The sequence below is a fragment of the Nuphar pumila genome, chromosome 14, assembly GCF_984573655.1.
Source record: "Nuphar pumila chromosome 14, dmNupPumi1.hap1.1, whole genome shotgun sequence".
NCBI classification, from domain to species: domain Eukaryota; kingdom Viridiplantae; phylum Streptophyta; class Magnoliopsida; order Nymphaeales; family Nymphaeaceae; genus Nuphar; species Nuphar pumila.
The window spans coordinates 3,309,596-3,331,266 of NC_143262.1; the positions used below are offsets into that span (position 1 = coordinate 3,309,596).

The following is a 21,671-nucleotide window of genomic DNA, read 5'->3' on the forward strand; positions in this document are numbered from 1 at the left end:
ATATACCAAGGTAGACTTGTGAAAAAAAGAGCACTCTAAGGTGCTTTTTACAATATTACCTTGTCCAGAATTGTACATAGAAGTGAGACACCCATTGGTTGCATGTTCTCAAACTGACTGGTGCTTATCTATCAAAGCCATCAATAAAAATACAAGTTAATGCTCTGGCATGACGAATATTCAAGGAGGCTCACCTAAGTCAAGCAGCTAAAACATCCCATGCACATCTTGCACATAAACCTGAAAAGCAAGTGCGATTAGCTCCTGAATATGGAACACCAACCAATCACTGGAAGCGGCATCGGAATTCATGGAACGTCTTGCTCTAGCCAAAGTCAGGTCAAAATGTGCAGGATCTAATCCAACAGCAACAGGTATGTGGCTAAGACATCTGCTTTCGATATTTCTGAGTTAGTAATTTGTACAAGTATTGCAGAAACATAAATCACAAATAATGGATAGCATTCAATTACACAGGCTTGAGAATGGTAAAAGGACAGGAAGTTTGCTATTCTGCACTAGCATAGTTAACAATTAGTAAAGACTTTTGGTTGTCATTGAAATGAAGTGGATTGAATCCGATACACATGCAAGAACACACTTTCAATCAAGTAGAATACTTGATTGAATCAACGAAACCGCCCACACAAGGGTCATAACAAATTGTTATTACATAAAAGGCACTCAAAAGAGTAGTAAAGAATACATGGCCCATTGGGGCTATTTATAATACAATGGGGGAATAAGGGGCTGAACATGTGACTGTTGAGGCTGCACCCAACGGTCACATTTGTGACCATTGGGGCAGCTCCAACAGTCATATGAGCTGCTCCTTTTGCATAAAAGACAAAAGGAAAAAAACAAAAAAAAAAAGTAAAAGTACAAAAGACGAAATAAAATGTCAGCCCATTAGGGACTGATGCCTATTTGGTGAAAAGATCGAAATACCCCTAATGGGTATTTCGGTTTTTATATATATATATATTAACTATATCTTAACCCCCCCCCTTCAAACTCATGGTAGAACAACCGAGAGTTTGCCAAGTAGAAAGTGAAATTTGGGTGACGGAAGTGTTTTGGTTAAGAAATCCGCTAGTTGATACTCTGATGGAACATAGGGCAATGTGATAGTCTTTCGCAAAAATTCTTCACGAACATAGTGACAATCCATTTCAATGTGTTTTGTCCTCTCATGGAACGTATGGTTGCTTGCAATATACACAACGCTCTTGTTATCACAGCATAATTTGGAGGGTCCTTTGGTGTGGATTCCCAAGTCCTCCAGTAATTGTCGGAGTCATACTAACTCTGATGTGGTCGTTGCTATGGCGTGATACTCAGCTTCAGTTGAGGAGAGAAACACTTTCTGATGCTTTTTGCATCGTCATGAGATTAGAGAGTCGCCTACAAAAATACATAAACCAATAGTTGAGCGTTTATCATTTGCATCCCCTCACCAGTCAGAATCTGAGTATGCAATGACTTCTAATGAGGAAGAGGATGACAAAAATAGTCTCTGACTTATAGAGTTCTTAATATATCTAATAATTCGTATTACAACACTCATATCTACTGTAGTGGGAGCATGGTAAAATTGACTGACTGAATGAATAGCATGAGAAATATCAGGACGAGTAATAGAAAGATAAGACAAAACTTCAATTATTTGTTTATATGGGGTTAGATCTTGTAGAGGTTCTCCATCATCCTTCCTCATTTTTGCATTTATGACCTCTGAAGTATCAACATGTTTCTCATCTGAGAGTCCTAATCTCTCAATAATCTCTGTTGCATACTTAGTTTGTGACAAAAAATAACTACGAGGTGAGTATGTCACTTCAATACCAAGAAAATATCTTAAAAAACCAAGATCTGTTATATCAAAGTTGTCTTTAAGCACATCTTTGATATGATTTACTCCCTGCTTATCACCTCCTGTGATTATCATATCATCCACGTAGAGTGGCAGTATGACCATCCCTACATTAGAAGACTTAACAAACAATGCAGTGTCGGTAAAACAAGATTTAAAATGAAGTTGAGTCATTAGATTACTGAATCTATCATACCAAACTTTGGGAGTTTGTTTTAATCCATACAAGGCTTTTCGTAACCTAAGAGTTTTTCCATGTGCTAAATTCAAACCTGGTGGAGGATCCATGTAGACCTCCTTCATCTAAATTATCGTTCAAAAAGTCATGTTTACATCCATTTGAAAGATAGGTCATTTTTGAATTGATGCTATAGATATAAAGGTTATGATAGTCGTCATTCGAGCAACTGGAGCAAAGGTCACATCATAGTCAATTCCATATTTTTGACTATATCTCTTAGTTACTAATCGAGCTTTATATCTTTCCAATGTCTCATCTCATTTGGTTTTAATTTTGTAAACTCATCTACACCCTATAGTTTTCTGTACTTTGGGTAATGTTTGAATTTCCAAGTTTTTGCTTTTTCTAAAGCTTTTAATTCATCATTCATTGCTTTAACCCATTCTTGATGGTTTTTGGCTTCATAATAAGATGATGGTTCTATATATGAGTGTATAGCCATTAAACATGCTCGGTATCTTGGTTCAAAGGAATCATAAGATACAAATCTACTAGGGGCCTTGAAAATTTTTATTGATTTTCTAATACTAGCAAAGTCTACATCTTGATTTTGTGAGTATCTTTCTAAGGCATATGGTGGGTGATCTTCGGTCCGCCGAGTGTATGTTTGTATGGTAGTATGAAGTGGGTCGATATTATCAAGACCATTGTCTACAATTTTCACTTATATCATAAGTGTCTTCATTTTCACTTTCATCCTCATTACGAATGTTTTCACACATATTATGTTCATTAATAAGATAAAAAAGAAACGAATAAACATAGTTTTCTTGAATTTTTTTTTTGCTAAAACCATCTTCATTTTTCAGAAATGTAACATTTCATGAAACATATAACTTGTTTCTTTTCATGTCATAGCATCTATATCCCCTTTTGATTTTTCAACATAGCCTAAAAAAACACAAGGGATTGCTTTTGGGAAACGTTTGTCATTTATATGGGTAAGAACAAAACATTTACATCCAAAGACTCAACCTTTTATAATCGGGGGAAATTTTAAGCAATTTTTCAATGAGAGATATATTTTCAATAGTTGGCATTCTATTTATCAAATAAACTGATGTAAGAGCGGCTTCAATCCAAAACATTTTTGAAATATTTCTCGATATAAGAAGTGTTCTAGTGGTTTCAACAATATGTCTATGCTTTCTTTCAGCTAGACCATTTTGTTGAGGAGTGTATGGCAAGATTTTTGATGTATGATCTCATTTAGGTCAAGAAAATTTTTGAATTCTTTTGATACAAATCCCCCCCTGGAATCAGATCTAAAAATTTGAATGTTGGTTTTGAATTAAGTCTTTACATAAAAATAATTTTTTTAAAGCATTCAAATACTTCTGATTTTTGCTTAAGAAAAAAATCCAAGCATGTCTACTATAGTCATCTATAAACACAACATAGTATGATACCCCACCTTTGGATATAACAGGAGTTTGTCCCCACGCATCCGAATGTATTAACTCAAAAGGATTTTTTGGTATAAAATGTCTTTGTTCAAAGAGCAAAGCTTTCATTTTGCCAAGAATGCAATCTTCACAAACCAAATTCTTTTATTTACAACTATTAAGATATGAAAACAAATGTAATTTGGTCACACTAGGATGTCCTAGTCTTTTGTGCTAATTTTTTATATCCTTCTTTTTCACAAAATTACAAAAAAGATTGTTTTGATAACTCAAGACATTCCATTACATAGAGATCTCCTCTTCTATGGCCTTGCCCAATCGGCTTCCTGGACTGGAGATCCTGTATTAAACAATCATTAGAAGAAAATAAAACTTTGCAACCATAATCCGTAATTTGTGAAACTAATAAAAGGTTTAAATTTAGTTTTGACACAACTCTAATACTTGGTATGTGAAAGTTTGGTTGTTTTTGAAAAGTTCCAAAACTTTTGATCTTTAAAGATGTTCCATCGGCGGTTGAAACATAAGAATTATTTGGGTTAGAATGACATTCGGATAATATTGACTCATTTGGAGTCATATGAAATGAAGCACCGGAATCTAAGATCCAAGAAGTCTTACTAGGGTCACCACTTGTGGATACGACCGCCCTCGAAAAGGAAGAAGCATGACCTTTGAACATTGGTTGTAGCACCTCCATTAATTAAGCTAAAGACAGTGAGCCAATGCATTTGGAGTCGTCTACATCATTTCTTTACACCGACGCAACTCTTTTATCATCACGGTGATCTTCTTTCTTTCTTTTGGGACAAAAAAACTTGATGTGTCCCGGTTTATAGCAATGATATCATATGATTTTGCCACCTTTTTTATACTCATGATCTCTTTTTTTATCGTTTTTTTCATAGTTATTGGGATTTCTCCTATTCTCATTCTTCATAAAGTGAGGAGGCTTGTAACTCCTAGTGTGATTACCGGGCTTGGACATAGCAAGAACGGTTTCATCTTTTGAAGCGAATGGCTTCTTTAATCTATTCTCTTCCATAGTCAATTCTTCAAGTTCGACTATGGATGACAAACCTCCTCTATGAAGGAGAGTCGATTTTGTTCCCTCAAATTCGGGCCTAAGCTCATTCACAAATTGGTAGAAATGCTTCATTTTAATTTGATTTTCACGGAGTTCTACATCTTGAGGACACTGTCATTTTGGCTCAAGAAGAGTCAATTCATCCCATAGGAGAGAGAGAGAGAGCATTGTAATATTCTCTAATATTCATCTCTCCTTAAGTCATGGTTCTTACATTATTTTGGACATTGCATATGTGGGCAACTATACATGTCCTTAAGATATTTTCAAGCATCGCTTGCAAAATCAAATTTTGCTAAGCTAGGGCATTTATGAATATCTACACTATTGATGAGCCATCCAATAATTTTGGAATGGCTCATCCTTTACTCTTTTCATTTTTTCTCATAATCGAAAACGGCTTTACACATTTCTTCACCTTGAAGAGCAACCTCCCTCCTGTTCTCAATTTTCGTAAAAATGAGTTTGGGCTCTTTTTCGGTACCATCCACCAAACCCCATAACCCCTTTTCCCATATCTTGTGTTTTATTATGGATGCCCACATCACATAGTTGGTATCGTTTAGGCGTACGGGAATGGAGATTATAACTTTTATCTCATTCTAGATTACTTTACAATGCGAAGAGAAAGGGTAGAGAAAAAATAACGAGAAGGGAGAAAGATAGAGACACAAGACTTGTTTGAGAAATGGCACGTTTCTCGATGCAACAATCCTTGATTTGTTGTATCCGCTAATCCCACGATCATCCTCTTGATAGTGTCACGATCTTTCTTTTAGAAAAATGCGTTTAGATCACCAAGACTTTGATACCATGAAATGAAGTGGATTGAATCTGATACACATGCAAGAACACACTTTCAATCAAGTAGAATACTTGATTGAATCAACGAAACCACCCACACAAGGGTCATAACAAATTGTTATTGCATAAAAGGCACTCAAAAGAGTAGTAAAGAATACATGGCCCATTGGGGCTATTTATAATACACTGGGGGAATAAGGGGATGAACATGTGACTGTTGAGGCTGCACCCAACACTCACATGAGCTGCTCCTTTTGCATAAAAGACAAAAGGAAAAAAACAAAAAAAAAATGCTCCTTTTGCATAAAAGACATAAGGAAAAAAAACAAAAAAAAAGTAAAAGTATAAAAGACAAAATAAAATGTCAGCCCATTAGGGACTGATGCCTATTTGGTGAAATGACCAAAATGCCCCTAATGGGTATTTCGGTTTATATATATATATATATATATATATATATATATATATATATATATATATATATATATATATATATATATATATATATATATATATATCTTAACAGTCATACATGCATGCAAGTCTTTCACTGCATCAAAAATTCCACAATTCAACACAATAAGCTTTTCAATTTTTCAAAGTTTTACATGGCAATGCTAATTTAGTCTAGCACAAAACTTATTTTCTATATATATTATGGAAACGTACATGCTGTTGTGGAAAAGCTGCAAAGCAGTTTGTTCTTATCATTTCCTCTTAGAGTCATGCTTACACCTTTGACAGTATCAGCAGCCCTGTTTGAATACCTAGCGGTTGAGTGAAGCAAGGGCTACACCAGGCAGCACTCACCGCTAGGGAGGAGGTCTCAATCTTTTCTACAATTCCTCCAACTTATTTTTTGTCATGAGAAATGGAGTCGACGGCCCACAAATTTTATCATGATATAGGCAGTTATGTTGTTACATACTACATTATCATTAAACATGAAAAGTTATGGAGCAAGAAACTGAAGATTGGGTGCAATATCATGCAATAACTATGTGCATCAGAACTATCATCCTAGGACCAAATGCAAAGCTACAATATACAATGATATAAACAAGATCTCAACAAGGCCAACTTCCAATACCAGAAAACAAATAAAAAAAGTAGCCCAAAAAGAGGGGAAGAAAACCCAGGGCCTTACACATAAAATTTTCATATTTCACCATTTAATTCAAGATATAAAGAATTTACGAGCAAAACAAGTTTCTCAAACATATCAACAAAGCAAAATGAAATACTCCTTACTCTGCAGCAAAAACACGAGTTCTATAACGCAGATGTTTATCATTTTTTACATCAACGTGACAAATATCACGGATGGATCCTTTTCCTCGCCCTTCATACGAATTTGTTATCATGTCTTCGTCATCATCCCCATAATTCAATGCCACATCACCATCAGAGGTTCCAGCTGAAATATCAAACTCTGAAGAATTATGCACATTCACCCTCTTTACTGAAGTTGCAAGAACCTGAAATCCATTTACATAATTTTAGTACAATGTGGTTTCACATGAAATGAAGGGTACTTCCCAATACCAATAGAAAAATAGATAACGGATTTTTTTCTTTTTTAATCAACCAGACAAGTGAACTTTTCGTTTTTTACAACACTTGCAAATATACCAGATGTTTGCAGTAGCCATAGCATTTTAACTACATAATTTAGTTTCATTGAGCTTGTAACCCTTACAAACTGTAGTTTAGAGTGTAGGGGAGGGGAGAAAAAAACGAAGAAGAAGAAATAGGTCCTATTTTGATGCTTTGAGAGTCCATGTCTGGTTCTGTTGGCTTTGTCTCTTTCCATTATCATAGGCTGCTCTCTGCTAGATAATGCAAATAGGAGCTCTCACTGTCTCACAGAAGGTTGTAAGTATTGTATCGTAACCCGTATTGGTCAGGCCCAAAATAAGATACATATTGTATCATATCGTAAAAAAATCAGAATTTTTTAATAAAAAATTCAAAAAATCATAAAAAATTTAGCAAAAATTCTAAAAAAATCATAACACATGAAACAATGATGAATTATACAAAATACAATGATAAAATCGCATATGAAGCATTTATGTCTCATCTTCGTCATACACATCCTCCCAGGGCTACGCATCTTTGTCATACACATCCTCCCAGGGCTGCGCATACCCCATTTCTACCTCACTCATCTTTTTTTCTTGTTTTTTTCTCATACCAGTGATTAATTGTTGGCATTGTCATTTCACAACATCCGGCAAATTCCTTAACAAGCAAGCTACAACAATGAGATGTGTCCTAGCTAAATGATGTTTCAACTGAGAGATACCACCTGAAAAAATATTATCGCAATAATTGCACTCAATTTTCAATCAGTTTCCACTTACTACTTTAGTATCTCATTGCCATGTCGGATGATCTGATGTTATCTTCCCCGAAAAAAACTCAATAAGAAGCAAAGAATAGGGATTTTTTTACCAACTCCTTGTATTTAAAGAGAGCAATTTGTTTTTTGTAAGGCATGTGTGTATCTCAATCTTAATAGTGGATCTTAATACGCTCGTGGACGTAGGCAACTCTTGTCGAACGATGTAAAATCCTTGTTCTTTGTGTGGTTGATTTATTTCTCTTATTCCCGTTTTTGTTTTTTCGATCTATCGATAGTGTGTTGCGTTGTTCCCCAACACTAGGGTGCATGGATACCTCTGTAATGACCTCTACACAAATGAGGAAGTCAGTCCTCAAGAGGTCTTTAAAACCCAAAAAATAAAAAACAAGTTTCGACCCTTTTTAAAGTGCACCAAAGGCATACACCTTGTATTGTACGATACACCTTGTATCATATGATGTGGTATGATACAAGGGTATATCATATAATACACTTAATACAAATACGATACACACTTGTATCGTGATACAAGTGTATCGTATTGTTGTTGCCCATAGTAACGATATGTATCGTACCACATCGTACGATAAGGTACGATACTTATAACATTGATCCCGCATACCATGTAAGTGATATTATCAGCATAGCAGGTGGGTTTGCATGTAAAAGAGCTCGAGCGTATAAGAGGACACACCCACAACACTATCACTTGAAGTCTCTAGTAATTCCATTTGGAGAAGACTTACAAAAAAAATGCAGATCACTTGCACCCACAACACATGTGAAGCTAATAACTTACCACACTTCGACAAATTTGAATCCAAAGTGATGGATAAGAAGGACAAGATGCATGAAGCAAGCGTATAACGGTTGCACGAACCAACATCCCAATCCTACAAGGAAATCATCAAGAAATTAAAAAAAAATTATTTTAGCATATATATCACAAATTTCCCATATAAGGCAATACAACATTCATTTTAGCATGCACTTTTGAATAATCATGTGTAGATCAGTGGTATCTTTTGACTAATCATGTGTAGTCCACACATGCAACTGCTTTTAATAGGAATTGCTTTCATTCCCGTTCATGGAAATTAAATCTTCATAGAAATTCTCAAACAGCACCTTTAAATATATTTGTCTCAGAGATTAAGACATAATAGTGACAAGAAAGACCACAGAGATTACCTCATAAGAAAAGCAAAACAGGGAACTAGTGACAAACTATAATAGTCAAGGTGCATATGGCCTTACCATCTACCCACTGGTACTCATCTTCATGGAGAATTAAATTTCACAGGGTCCATGATGGAGACAGCGGGGCAGACATTATATCATTCATGGAAACTTATGTAGATGAGGAATTTTGCTACCTAAGACATTAGTGATTGCCGCCAAGGGCTTCCATTCAAAGCTAAAACCTCTCTCTCTCTCTCTCTCTCTCTCTCTCTCTCTCTCTCTCTCTCTCTCTCTCTCTCTCTCTCTCTCTCTCTCTCTCTCTCTCTCTATATATATATATATATATATATATATATATATATACACACACACACACACAGTTAATATATAAACAAAGGTGTCTAAATCATAGCTGTTGAAAAATACACTCCAGATCAAGATTATATGGTCTCATGGGGATCAAAATATAACCGTCTTGAAGTATATGACAAGTTGAAAGAAAACTTCAGAAATCCAGAAAAAAAATTTGTGAGAGCTTATCCATGAAGTTAATGCCATGCCCCTCAAAGGTACCACAATGTGGGATACACCACAAATAAGGATCTTGTCAAAATGAAAAGTTAAAGTATTTCTTAAAGAGAACAATTCTGTACAACCCGCTCATCAAAATCAAAATCTAGATATTTCTTCAATAACTAAAATGATGCAAAGATACAGAAGTCAAGGTGCATACTCAGAGTCTGTTTCCTCATTGAGCATACTGAATAAGTTCCCTTCAATATGCTCATTAATAACTGCAACCTGATCATCACAATAAAGGGTTATTTATGCAAACAATAAAATTATTCAATAAGAATCGCTGTTATTCAACCAAATTTTGGGAGAAGTATAAAAGGTCAAGAATAAGAAACAACTACAGCTTCCAGCAATCTAACAAGTATAATGCGCATAAATAAAGAGAAGCCTCCCATGTCTGATCACGTTTTTCCTTCCCCACCCCCCTCCATAACTCTTTTCTTCTCAATATTATTTATTATTTCAAATTGTATCAAAGCAGCTCTCTGTCTAACATGTCTGATCCTCTTCCGTTGCTGCTCACTGGCTGTGGGTCTAATCTATTCACCTTCCCTTTTCATCTTCTTTTGCTTCTTTTTCAATCTCTCTTTCTTTCTTCCACAACCATTCTCTTTTGCTCAGGATCTTCTTTTTGTACCTCTGGTTTTCTGCTTTGTGCTGTGTATTTTCTTTTTTCTGCCAACCTTTGTGTTCCATCAAACACTAAGTGGGATGTGTTTGACCTAGGGCTGATGTGATCATCTTTTCTTCATATTTTCATGTCTTTCAACTTACCTCTGACATTTTTCATCAAAATCATCCATTTTACCCAGATATGAATTCAAACCAGTCACCTTACATGCAATATTGCAAGTGGTGGCTTTGCCCACCTTCAGATTTCCAGCATCAATGTGTCAATCACGGAGACATTAGAAATGAGCATCCACTAAATCTCACTTACCCATTCAAAAATCAAACTGTTTATAGAATACGATATCAGTATATTAGAAAACATAAAAGGGGATTCACCAGTATACCAATGGTTGGGAAGAAAGATTCTCTTGTTTATGAATTTGAAAACAGAGTAATACACATGTAAATCAGGATACATGATAAAAAGTTAATGTGATGATATAGCATATAAATGGTTTTTAATATTGTGTTGTTTCATTTCATTTCATTAAGGAGCTTTTCCATGGTTATCTAAGCATGTCTAATATGATTTCCCAATGGGAAACAAGGATGAGATATGGAAGTTTTATCTGCTGGATTTCTCTGTACTAAGAGGAAGCAGCTACTAAGGAAGTTCAATTACAATAATAGAATACGGATTCACGATAGCCCACCAATATTCGACTTCAACATGAACCATGTCTCTTTTGATTCCATCAAAGGCTCGGTAGTCGAGATTCATCTTTTTTCAAGTTTCAGATATCCCAGGATTTAGTCTTATTTTCAAATAACCATAAATAATTCACTGCTATCACGAAAGTTCATTGAAGCAAAATAATGATTATTTTCATCATATACACCACAAAATTGATGCTCATTTATGGAAGATACTGAGGTTGAGGATAAATTTCCTGATATGTTAATGGTATTTGCTCTCAAGCATTAATGGTCTGGTGGTATGTTTGTTAAGAGCGAACATTTTACCTGAGAAGAAAAAGCAATTGAACCTGCCTGAGAACAGAAATTTATTGAACTTCAGTATACCATTAGAAACATTATAGGGCTGCTCATGAAGACACAAATTACAGACATCTTTAACACATGAAAAAATGCATCCTAAAAAATTCCAAAAACCTGTTTGCTCATGAACCAACACTTAGTAAAATGGAAAAAACAAAAGTAGGATAATTGGATATAACAATCATCATAACTTAAACAGAAAGGTTAATTTCAAATCTTGGACAATAGAATTACGAGACACATAGAGATGAGAAATCAAAAGAAAAAGAACTCGCCAAGTGTAACGGGCTAGAAGAGGAAATGAATTGAGAGACCCAAAAAAGGAGTAAATCATCCATTTAAGCAAAGCAACAGGAAAAAAAATTGATCTTGGGACTTATGAGGAACTCAGAAAGAAAAGAAAAGGAAACAAAAGGAGATGGTATGTACATTGCATTAAACCAGCAATAAAAAACAGAAAGCATGTTCACTTTAGTATCATAACCATAGGGAATAGGAGAAGAAAAGTTCATGAATAAGAGTAACTCTGCATCTTGAGAGTGCACAACTAATTATCTTATGATTAAAGAAAACATGTATGAAGCAGGCAACTCATTATGCTAACAGCATAGCCTAAAATTAATCAGTGAAAGTACTAGCAATTAAATATCACTAGGCCAACATGACTGAAAAGAGGTAAAACAACCAGATTCTTACAGGATCTTTTTCTATTAGATGCCGCAGAGTGGATACAGCAAGATGCCGAAGGATAGGCTGTAAAAGAAAACAACAAAATTCGATGACATAAGTTTAAAGTAAGTTTAAAGCATGGTTGTCAGTTGAAGAAGCGGGAGCGGGAAGCGATACGGGAAGCGAGGCACTTTCAAAATTTTAGGAAGTGGGAAGCGTGGGACGACTTAGAAGCGAATCAAGAATCGTCTCGGAAGCGAACCGGAAGCGACCTAGGAAGCGAACCGGAAGCGAACCGGAAACGACCTAGGAAGCGAGGGGGAAGCGAAAAAAGAGAAAAAAAATAAAAATAAAAATAAAAATACAAAAAAAATGAAAAAAAGGGGAAAAGCAAGGGGGAAGCGCGCTTCCAAAAAAATTTGGTACTTCCCAACGCATTTCGGAAGCGCGACGTTTCGCGCTTCCCCACTTGGCTAGGCGTTTCCGGTAACTCTAGTTAAAAGCCACATGACGGACATTAAACTTGTTACTATGATAGTTGGATACCTGTCTTGAAGAAAGAGTAGGAAGAAGTGTCTGGATATGGGAATGGACTGATACTGCTTGAGGAGCAAAAAGGACAAGCTGTTGTGTGAACCTAACAGACCTGCAAAATTAGACATTTGTGTGGCCATTTTCCCATACAGAGACAAGATCCAAACGGCAAAAGCAAAGAAAAGATTATTACTCAAGAAGAGTAGATGTCTCCTGTCCAGAGCTTGTCTCTGAAATGACAGACTGGAGAACATGTAAAATTCTCATTAGTACATCATCCATCTAACTACATCAAAGTTCTAAATTTACATCATTATTATGCTCTACCATCATGAAAAAGACCAAAATCACAAACAGTGAACATGACAGCAATAACCTAAAGGGAAACTATGCAAACCTGGCAACGAGAAAAAAATGTGCTCCCAGGGGATAGTTCAGGACCCAGCACTGCTACAATAGCATTTATTAGACGACCTATTCCTTGTCGAAGATCAACATGTCCATTCTCCTCTGATAATAGAACTTCCATTGCTAACATGAGTGTTCCCTATGTGACATCAATACAATAAATACAGCAAATAAGATGAATCGCCCAAACAAAAAAGATATGGCAGGAAGGTAGCATAGAAAGATGACAAAACATACTTTTCCTTGACTAAAACCAATTTAGAAAACAAGGAGACTGCTGCCATTATCATGTAACAAGCAAGCTAACAAGAAAATCATGTGACTAGCAACTCCTTAAGGCCAGCAAGCAATATGGGATTTACTTTAATGACAGACAGATTTACATCTTCGGTAGAATACAGTGATGATAGAAAAATAGACCATTAATAAGATATGAATCATAAAAGACAAAGAAGAGGAATTAAATACAGCCTGATGAAAACCACTCACAAGAAATATTGATGCTGAAAAGAGAAAGGAAGAGGGGAAAACTTGTTGGCATGTAATGAATGGTAATAGCGAGATAACACAGTTTCACAGAAGAATTATTGTGAGAAAACAGGAAGTAACAACAAATAATTATAACATGTTTTACATTTCAGAAAGGAACGTCCAACCATTTAATGGAAAGCACATGTGCTTCTGCACGTGTACATATTCGATTCTTAAAGACACCTTCCTGTCTGCACAGGAAGGAGATGTTGTTGCAACCACACCTTTAAGATACCAAGCTTATCAGCGCAATAGAACAAATGTGAGATTTAGTCGCAAAGACTACAGATTACACTAAGTTACAGATTTAAGACACCAAGCTTATCAGCGCAAATGTAACAAAATGGCATGTAAGAGCAAAGACTACAGATTACACCAAGTTACAGAAATCTTATGGAAATAGTGAGTGATATTTAGAACAGAGGAGGTCATAATTGACAAGATTGAAAACAAGCAATTTAGCAGCATTCCATAAATAAAAAATGAAAATAACCGTAACAATCACAGATATTGTAACACCCCGATCTGGGACCTCAGGAGTCCGAGTTCGGTTGGTATTACTTCCTAGAGGGAAGAGTGCAAAGCTTACACAGTGAAAACGTGGCTAAAAAAACTTTTCATTTTATTTCATAATAAAACTTTTTCTTACATTGATCATCATTCATAACAGAGAAAAGCAATTACAATTTATTCTCAATGACAAGGAAAGTAAAAGTATATCACTGCTCTGCTGAAGACTGAAAAAGAACTGCTCACAAGCGACTGATTTAATACATGGCACCTACAGTTGTAATTAAACACAAATGGGGGTGAGTCTATAACCCAGTAAGAGATAATCATAAGTAAATAAACACAATTTACAATTGTAGTGGGCTCTAAGCCCCTAGTCTTATTTTAATTCTCGATACACCACACATGTTTGTATATTTTAATTTCCCCCATTATCATTCTCAAATACTCTCTTTCAAACAACTATCACTAGGCTGGCTATACCGGTAATAGCCATCTATGGGCGTAGCAACCCTGTAGAACACCCCAATTCTACATGTTGGCCAGACAATGAACGATACACTCCCAGTGGTCCCCAGACCACCAGGCACTGCAGTGAACCACCACGGGGACCCCACCGGTAGCTAGCCGGGAGGTCAAGCTCTCAATCTCGGCATGGTTCATGCTACATCCTAACCATGATGGTTATTAACCATCCATGGTCCTCTAGAGTCTCAACCCAGTGTGAGTGAAATCCTAAGTCATAACTAAGTTCACACATTGAACAATATTCTCAAATTCAAAATTCACTCGTTCACTCACGAGTGGTGTCATGACTAATCACAACAATCTCATTCTCAATCCCATGATGACGTTAGGACTCACACCGCTCTCACTTAGCACGCAATGATGTAGTGTCTCTACATCATTAAATCACCGGCGGCCCACTCTCCATGGTGGCTGCACTCTGGCCGCGAACCAGGTAGCCCTTGCCACAGGTCGCCACTTCCGGGATTTAAGGGGTACTGCATGCTGAACTCTAATTATCCATTCACACCACATGAATGAATTAAATGAGACTCTAATATAACTCAATCTCATCACAATGCATGATATAAATGCTCAATTAACATGCAATCATAAACACACTCTCTTTCTATCATGCATGACATATTAACCCTAACATGCATCTCAGAATAAACATGTATTTAAAGTAACTCACAATTGTCAAGCATGAATTTTATGCATGTCATGGTCTAACTCAAAGCTATCATGCTAATCACATAACCTCTATAGCACTACGATAACAAGCAACGTGTAAAGGGTTTATTCACATCTAAAATTACTTATAACATCTCTTACCTCAAGTGCGAATCTGTACTTTCACCAAGAGTGAGTCTCAAGATGCTCTAACAGTAGGATCTGGTAATTAAAGCAATATATTTGAATTAATCATAAAACCTCTTACTAAAATTACCAAAATACCCTTCCCGAATCTTATTAAAGAAACCACGGTTTCTGTATTACTATTTTGACTGACGTTCATAGACCAATGGATTCCTCTCTTTAATACAAATCCAACGCACCAAACCTCGCTCGATTCCGAGTTCGGAGTGCGAAGATATGTCCATTTTACTGAAATGGATCTCACGGATCCAAATGGATCTCTTGGCACATTTCGGATTTCGGGCCACTTCGAAACTATTTTCAGATCCAATCCTAATCTGGATCCAAACCCTGTCTGTTTGGATTCAGATCCTTCTCATACTGGATCCAAAATTGCTGACTGGATCCAGAAAGTCTGATTGGGTCTGAACCGAATCTGTCCCATTCGACTGGATCCAGACTAGTCTGACTGGATCCAGGACAGATTGACTGGATCTGGGCCTGCTGGACTGGATCCTGGATAGTCTGATTGGATCCATATCTGCCTTAACTGGATCCAGACCTGTCTGACTGGGTCCAGATCCGAGACTGATCCAGTCAAATCTGGACCTGGTTAATCTGGATCTGATACAGGTCCAGATTGAACTGGATCTGATCTGAATACCTGGATCCAGACCCGAACCAGCATAACCAACTCAGTTGCCTTGAACCGGTTCATCCCGAACCGGTTCGGCTTGAACCGGTTCGACCTGAACCTGGTTCGGCTTGAACCGATTCGGTCTGAACCGGTTTGGCTTGAACCGATTCAGCCTGAACCGGTTCAACATGAGTTGGTTCGTTCCGAATCGGTTTGGCTTGAACCGGTTTGATTCGAACCGGTTCACCCAATTCTCACGACCCGGTTCGGTCTGGGTGCGACCCGGACCGACCCGGTTCGGTCTGGGTCGCACCCAGGCCGAACCAGACTCTGTTTTTTTTTTTTTTGAACACTCGGTCTGGGTGCGACCCAGACCGTTGGGCTCGGTCTGGGTCGCACCCAGACCGACCCGGTTCGGTCCGATCACCCGGACCGAACCGGTCCCTCGATAAAAAAAAAAGGCGGAAGGGGCTGTGCCCCTTCCGATAACGGTTGCAGAGGGTCGGCCCCTGCCGACCCTCTCTCTGCATTCCCTGCCTGGGCCGGCCTCCGGGGCCGGCCGATAGTGTCTGCCGGTCGCCGGGGCCGTCGGAGTCGGCCGCCACAGGGGCCGACCGACTCCCCCCCTCTAACTCCATCTCTGTAACTCTTTTTTTTTTTTTTAACTTTATGTTTATCCCCTCCGGCGACTCCGCCGGAGGGGGTCTTACAATTCTACCCCCCTTAAAAGAAGATTCGTCCCGAATCTTACCTGGAAGCAATTGTGGAAATTGCTCGCGGATATCAGATTCACGCTCCCACGTAGCCTCCTTATTGCTGTGATGGCTCCATCTAACCAATACCAGAGATAACTCCTTGTTTCTCAGCTTTTGCACTTTCGTGTCCAGGATTTCGATGGGCTTTTCCCTCATACTCAAATCGTCTTGTAAATCTAATACAGTCTCGACTGTATCCAATATATGGGAGGGATCTGGTACGTACTTCCGTAACATGGAAACATGGAATACGTTGTGAATTCGAGATAAAGAAGGTGGTAGAGCTAACCGGTATGCTGCCTGACCAACCCTCGCAAGTATTTCAAACGGTCCAATATATCTGGGGTTCAACTTTCCTCTTCGACCAAAACGCATTACTCCCTTAAACGGAGATATCCTTAAAAACACGTGATCACCTTGCTCAAATTCTAACTCACGACGTCTTTTATCCGCATAACTCTTCTGACGACTTTGTGCTGTGAGAAGACGCTCTCGAATGAATCTCACTTGATCTGCCATTCGTTGAACCATCTCTGGTCCTAACAGCCTCCTTTCTCCGACTTCATCCCAACACAAAGGAGTTCGACATCGTCGACCATACAATGCCTCAAATGGAGCCATGCCTATACTTGCTTGAAAGCTGTTGTTGTAGGCAAACTCCATTAATGGCAAAATATCATTCCACGAGTCACTATACTCCAAACTACATGCCCGGAGCATGTCCTCGAGGGTCTGAATGGTTCGCTCTGACTGACCATCTGACTGAGGGTGAAAAGCTGTATTCATTTTCAGTTGTCCCCATAGCTTCTTGAAAACTTAGTCAAAATCGCGATGTGAACTTCGAGTCTCTATCTGAAACAATTGAATCTGGTACTCCATGAAGTCTCACAATCTCTCTAATAAACAATCGAGTCAGTTGGTCACACGAGTGAGTTGTCTTACAAACTAAAAAGTGTGCTGACTTAGTTAGCCTGTCGACAATCACCCACACAGAATCCATCCCATTCTTCGTCTTAGGAAGCCCCGAGACGACGTCCATTGATATATCCGCCCACTTCCATTCGGGTATGGGGAGTGGTTGCAAAAGACCACCTGGTCTTTGGTGCTCAATCTTCACCTGCTGACATACTAAACATTTGCTAACAAACTCAGCAATGTCTCTCTTCATACCACTCCACCAAAACGTATCTTTCAGATCTCGATACATTTTAGTGCTACCAGGATGGATGGCATATCTAGAATGATGTGCCTCTTCCATCAACATATTTCTAAGTTGATTATCCTTAGGAATGCACACTCTCTGACGAAATCTAAGAAGTCCTTGATCATCAAATTTGAATTCTGACTCCTCACTTTCTGAAATCTTCTTTCTTACTTGCATAAATTCTGGGTCTAAGAGTTGCTTTTCCTTAATTTGATCCCACAATTCTGACTTCAATGTGGTTTGTACAAATAATAATCGACTTGGTAAGCATTGAGCTTCTGCCTTCTGATGAGCCACCGAAGAAAATAACTCCCAGTCTGCAAGTCTAGCTAGAGCTCCTGCCTTTCTGCTAAGAGCATCAGCGATAACATTCACCTTACCCGGATGATACTTTAACTCGAAATCATAGTCTTTCAGAAATTCCAACCATCTCATTTGCCTCAAATTCAAATCTTTCCGAGAAAACAGATACTTAAGGCTTTGATGGTCGGTAAAGACCTCAAATTGCTCGCCATAGAGGTAGTGTCTCCATATCTTAAGGGCAAAAACTACTGCTGCTAACTCCAGATCATGCGTCGGGTAGTTTACTTCATGTGTTTTGAGCTGACGAGATGCATAAGCTATCACATTTCCGTGTTGCATCAGAACACAACCCAAACCTTTGTGAGAGGCATCACTATAAATAGTGAAACCTCCAGATCCAGAAGGTAAGACCAACACTGGAGCAGTGGTCAAACGCTTCTTTATCTTCTGAAAACTTTGCTCGCATTTCTCATTCCACTCGAACTTTACATCTTTCTTTGTGAGTTTCGTCATAGGAGCCGCCAACAACGAAAATCCTTCAACGAATCTCCGATAGTACCCAGCTAATCCCAAAAAACTGCGAATCTCAGTAGGATTCTTGGGTCTTGACCAATTGGTGACTGCTTCAATCTTTGCAGGGTCTACCATAATCCCATCTTTAGAAACAATGTGTCCAAGGAATGACACTTGTTCTAACCAAAAAGCACACTTAGAGAATTTGGCATAGAGCTTATGTTCTCTGAGTGTCTGCAGGACAATCCTCAGATGCTCCTCATGTTGCTCCTTCGAGGTAGAGTATATGAGGATGTCATCAACGAATACCACAACGAACTTGTCCAAATAGGGTCTGAACACTCTATTCATCATGTCCATGAAGGCAGTTGGCGCGTTGGACAGACCAAACGGCATGACCATAAATTCATAATGGCGATATCTTGATCTGAATGTTGTCTTGGCCACATCTTCTTTCTTAATTCTCAATTGATGATAACCTGATCTCAAATCCAACTTCGAGAAGCATGCCGCTCCTTGCAGTTGATCGAACAAATCGTCAATTCTCGGCAAAGGGTATTTATTCTTTATGGTTACTGCATTCAATTGACGATAGTCTATACACATACGCAGTGATCCGTCCTTCTTCTTCACGAACAAAATTGGAGCACCCCAAGGAGATACTGAAGGTCGAATAAATCCTTTCTCCAATAACTCATGTATTTGCTCCTTGAGTTCCTTGAGTTCCGCAGGGCCCATCCGATAGGGAGCCTTCGAAATGGGTGTTGTTCCCGGAACTAGATCGATTTGGAACTCAGTCTCCCGATCAGGAGGGAGACCAGAAAGATCTTCTGGAAAGACATCATCATATTCACAGACTATGTCTACATCTGATATTGAGAGATCTTCTTTCTCTTCGGTTTTCATGTACGCCAGGAATACCATGCATCCATTTTCAATATATTTATTGGCCTTCAAACACGATATGACAGCTGGCTTATGTAACTTTCTAACACCCTGGTATGTGAAAGTTGGAGTATGTGGTATCTGAAAGCTGACACACTTTCTTCTACAATCGATAGTGGCATGATGGTCCGACAACCAATCCATGCCTAGAACAACATCTAGATCCTTGAAGTCGAGTTGCAACAAATTCACAGGCAACTCTCGATCTTCAATTATCACAATGCAATTTGGATACACAGTATCCACAATAGTGGTTTCTCCTATAGGGGGTCTCTGTTAAATAAGAAACACTCAATGGAGAAGGTGCCACTGGCAACCTTTTCCCAAAAGCTGAAGAAGAAAAACTATGTGTGGCTCCTGAGTCGAATAACACACGAGCAAGAACACCAGAAATAAGAAGTGTACCTTCAACCACATCAGGGTTGGCAAGAGCTTCTTGCAGAGCAGTCGCATAGGCGCGACCTGGTACTGCTGGCTTCGGCTTTGGTGGAGCGTTGTTTCTTCGATCAGGCTGTGGGCAATCATTAGCATAATACCCCATCTGCTGGCAGTTGAAGCATTTGACATTCCTCAATTGGTTGCACTCATGACAGTCACCTAAATGGCTCGAAACATATGTTGTGTCCTTGCACTAGCCATACAAAACCTTCCCTGAAACGCAAAGTTTGCGCTAAGGGATGCTCTCCTTGTAACTCCTCATCAAGCCATCATCTAATCTCTCATCATCTGACCACATACTGACCGAGATCTCTGACGGTGGGATTGGTGAGTCCCACGCCCATAGGGCTATGACTATTGCCCGAAAGTAGTGTCGATGTAGTCATGTCCATACGTATCTCTTCTCCTAAATATGATGTAAATTGGTGACATCGTGGTGTAAGATCTATAACAATTTGAGACATGCTTGCCATGACTTCGGTAGTCATCACCATTGCAGTGATGAACACTTTTCTCTCTCTGACGGAAGGCTCAGCATGGTCTTGATCCCTTGGGTCTTCGTGGTTTCCTCATTCGCTAGCTACTCCTAATCACGCAACAATCTAATCATTAACGTGCCTAATTCGAGGAGAGACTTAGATCTTGTCATTGAGTCTTATTATGAATGATGAACAGTTTTTCTGTGTAAACCTGGCTCTGATACCACTTTGTAACACCCCGATCTGGGACCTCAGGAGTCCGAGTTCGGTTGGTATTACTTCCCAGAGGGAAGAGTGCAAAGCTTACACAGTGAAAACGTGGCTAAAAAAACTTTTCATTTTATTTCATAATAAAACTTTTTCTTACATTGATCATCATTCATAACAGAGAAAAGCAATTACAATTTATTCTCAATGACAAGGAAAGTAAAAGTATATCACTGCTCTGCTGAAGACTGAAAAAGAACTGCTCACAAGCGACTGATTTAATACATGGCACCTACAGTTGTAATTAAACACAAATGGGGGTGAGTCTATAACCCAGTAAGAGATAATCATAAGTAAATAAACACAATTTACAATTGTAGTGGGCTCTAAGCCCCTAGTCTTATTTTAATTCTCGATACACCACACATGTTTGTATATTTTAATTTCCCCCATTATCATTCTCAAATACTCTCTTTCAAACAACTATCACTAGGCTGGCTATACCGGTAATAGCCATCTATGGGCGTAGCAACCCTGTAGAACACCCCAATTCTACATGTTGGCCAGACAATGAACGATACACTCCCAGTGGTCCCCAGACCACCAGGCACTGCAGTGAACCACCACGGGGACCCCACCGGTAGCTAGCCGGGAGGTCAAGCTCTCAATCTCGGCATGGTTCATGCTACATCCTAACCATGATGGTTATTAACCATCCATGGTCCTCTAGAGTCTCAACCCAGTGTGAGTGAAATCCTAAGTCATAACTAAGTTCACACATTGAACAATATTCTCAAATTCAAAATTCACTCGTTCACTCACGAGTGGTGTCATGACTAATCACAACAATCTCATTCTCAATCCCATGATGACGTTAGGACTCACACCGCTCTCACTTAGCACGCAATGATGTAGTGTCTCTACATCATTAAATCACCGGCGGCCCACTCTCCATGGTGGCTGCA

At 38.5% G+C, this 21,671-nt stretch overlaps 1 protein-coding gene across 2 annotated transcripts in view; it reads right to left on the bottom strand.

Moving 5' to 3' along the window:
- Positions 1 to 21,671, bottom strand: part of LOC149816090 (protein SWEETIE-like) — a 105,641-nt gene that overhangs the window by 43,304 nt on the left and 40,666 nt on the right. For both annotated transcript variants that reach the window (XM_089987568.1, XM_089987567.1), the window contains 9 exons: positions 12,809 to 12,958; positions 12,605 to 12,654; positions 12,424 to 12,523; positions 11,905 to 11,961; positions 9,695 to 9,762; positions 8,579 to 8,672; positions 6,663 to 6,889; positions 241 to 391; positions 60 to 128 (listed from right to left, as the gene is read on the bottom strand). In XM_089987568.1, the coding sequence (XP_089843694.1) occupies positions 60 to 128; positions 241 to 391; positions 6,663 to 6,889; positions 8,579 to 8,672; positions 9,695 to 9,762; positions 11,905 to 11,961; positions 12,424 to 12,523; positions 12,605 to 12,654; positions 12,809 to 12,958 (966 nt within the window). The remainder of the gene's footprint in view (positions 1 to 59; positions 129 to 240; positions 392 to 6,662; positions 6,890 to 8,578; positions 8,673 to 9,694; positions 9,763 to 11,904; positions 11,962 to 12,423; positions 12,524 to 12,604; positions 12,655 to 12,808; positions 12,959 to 21,671) is intronic.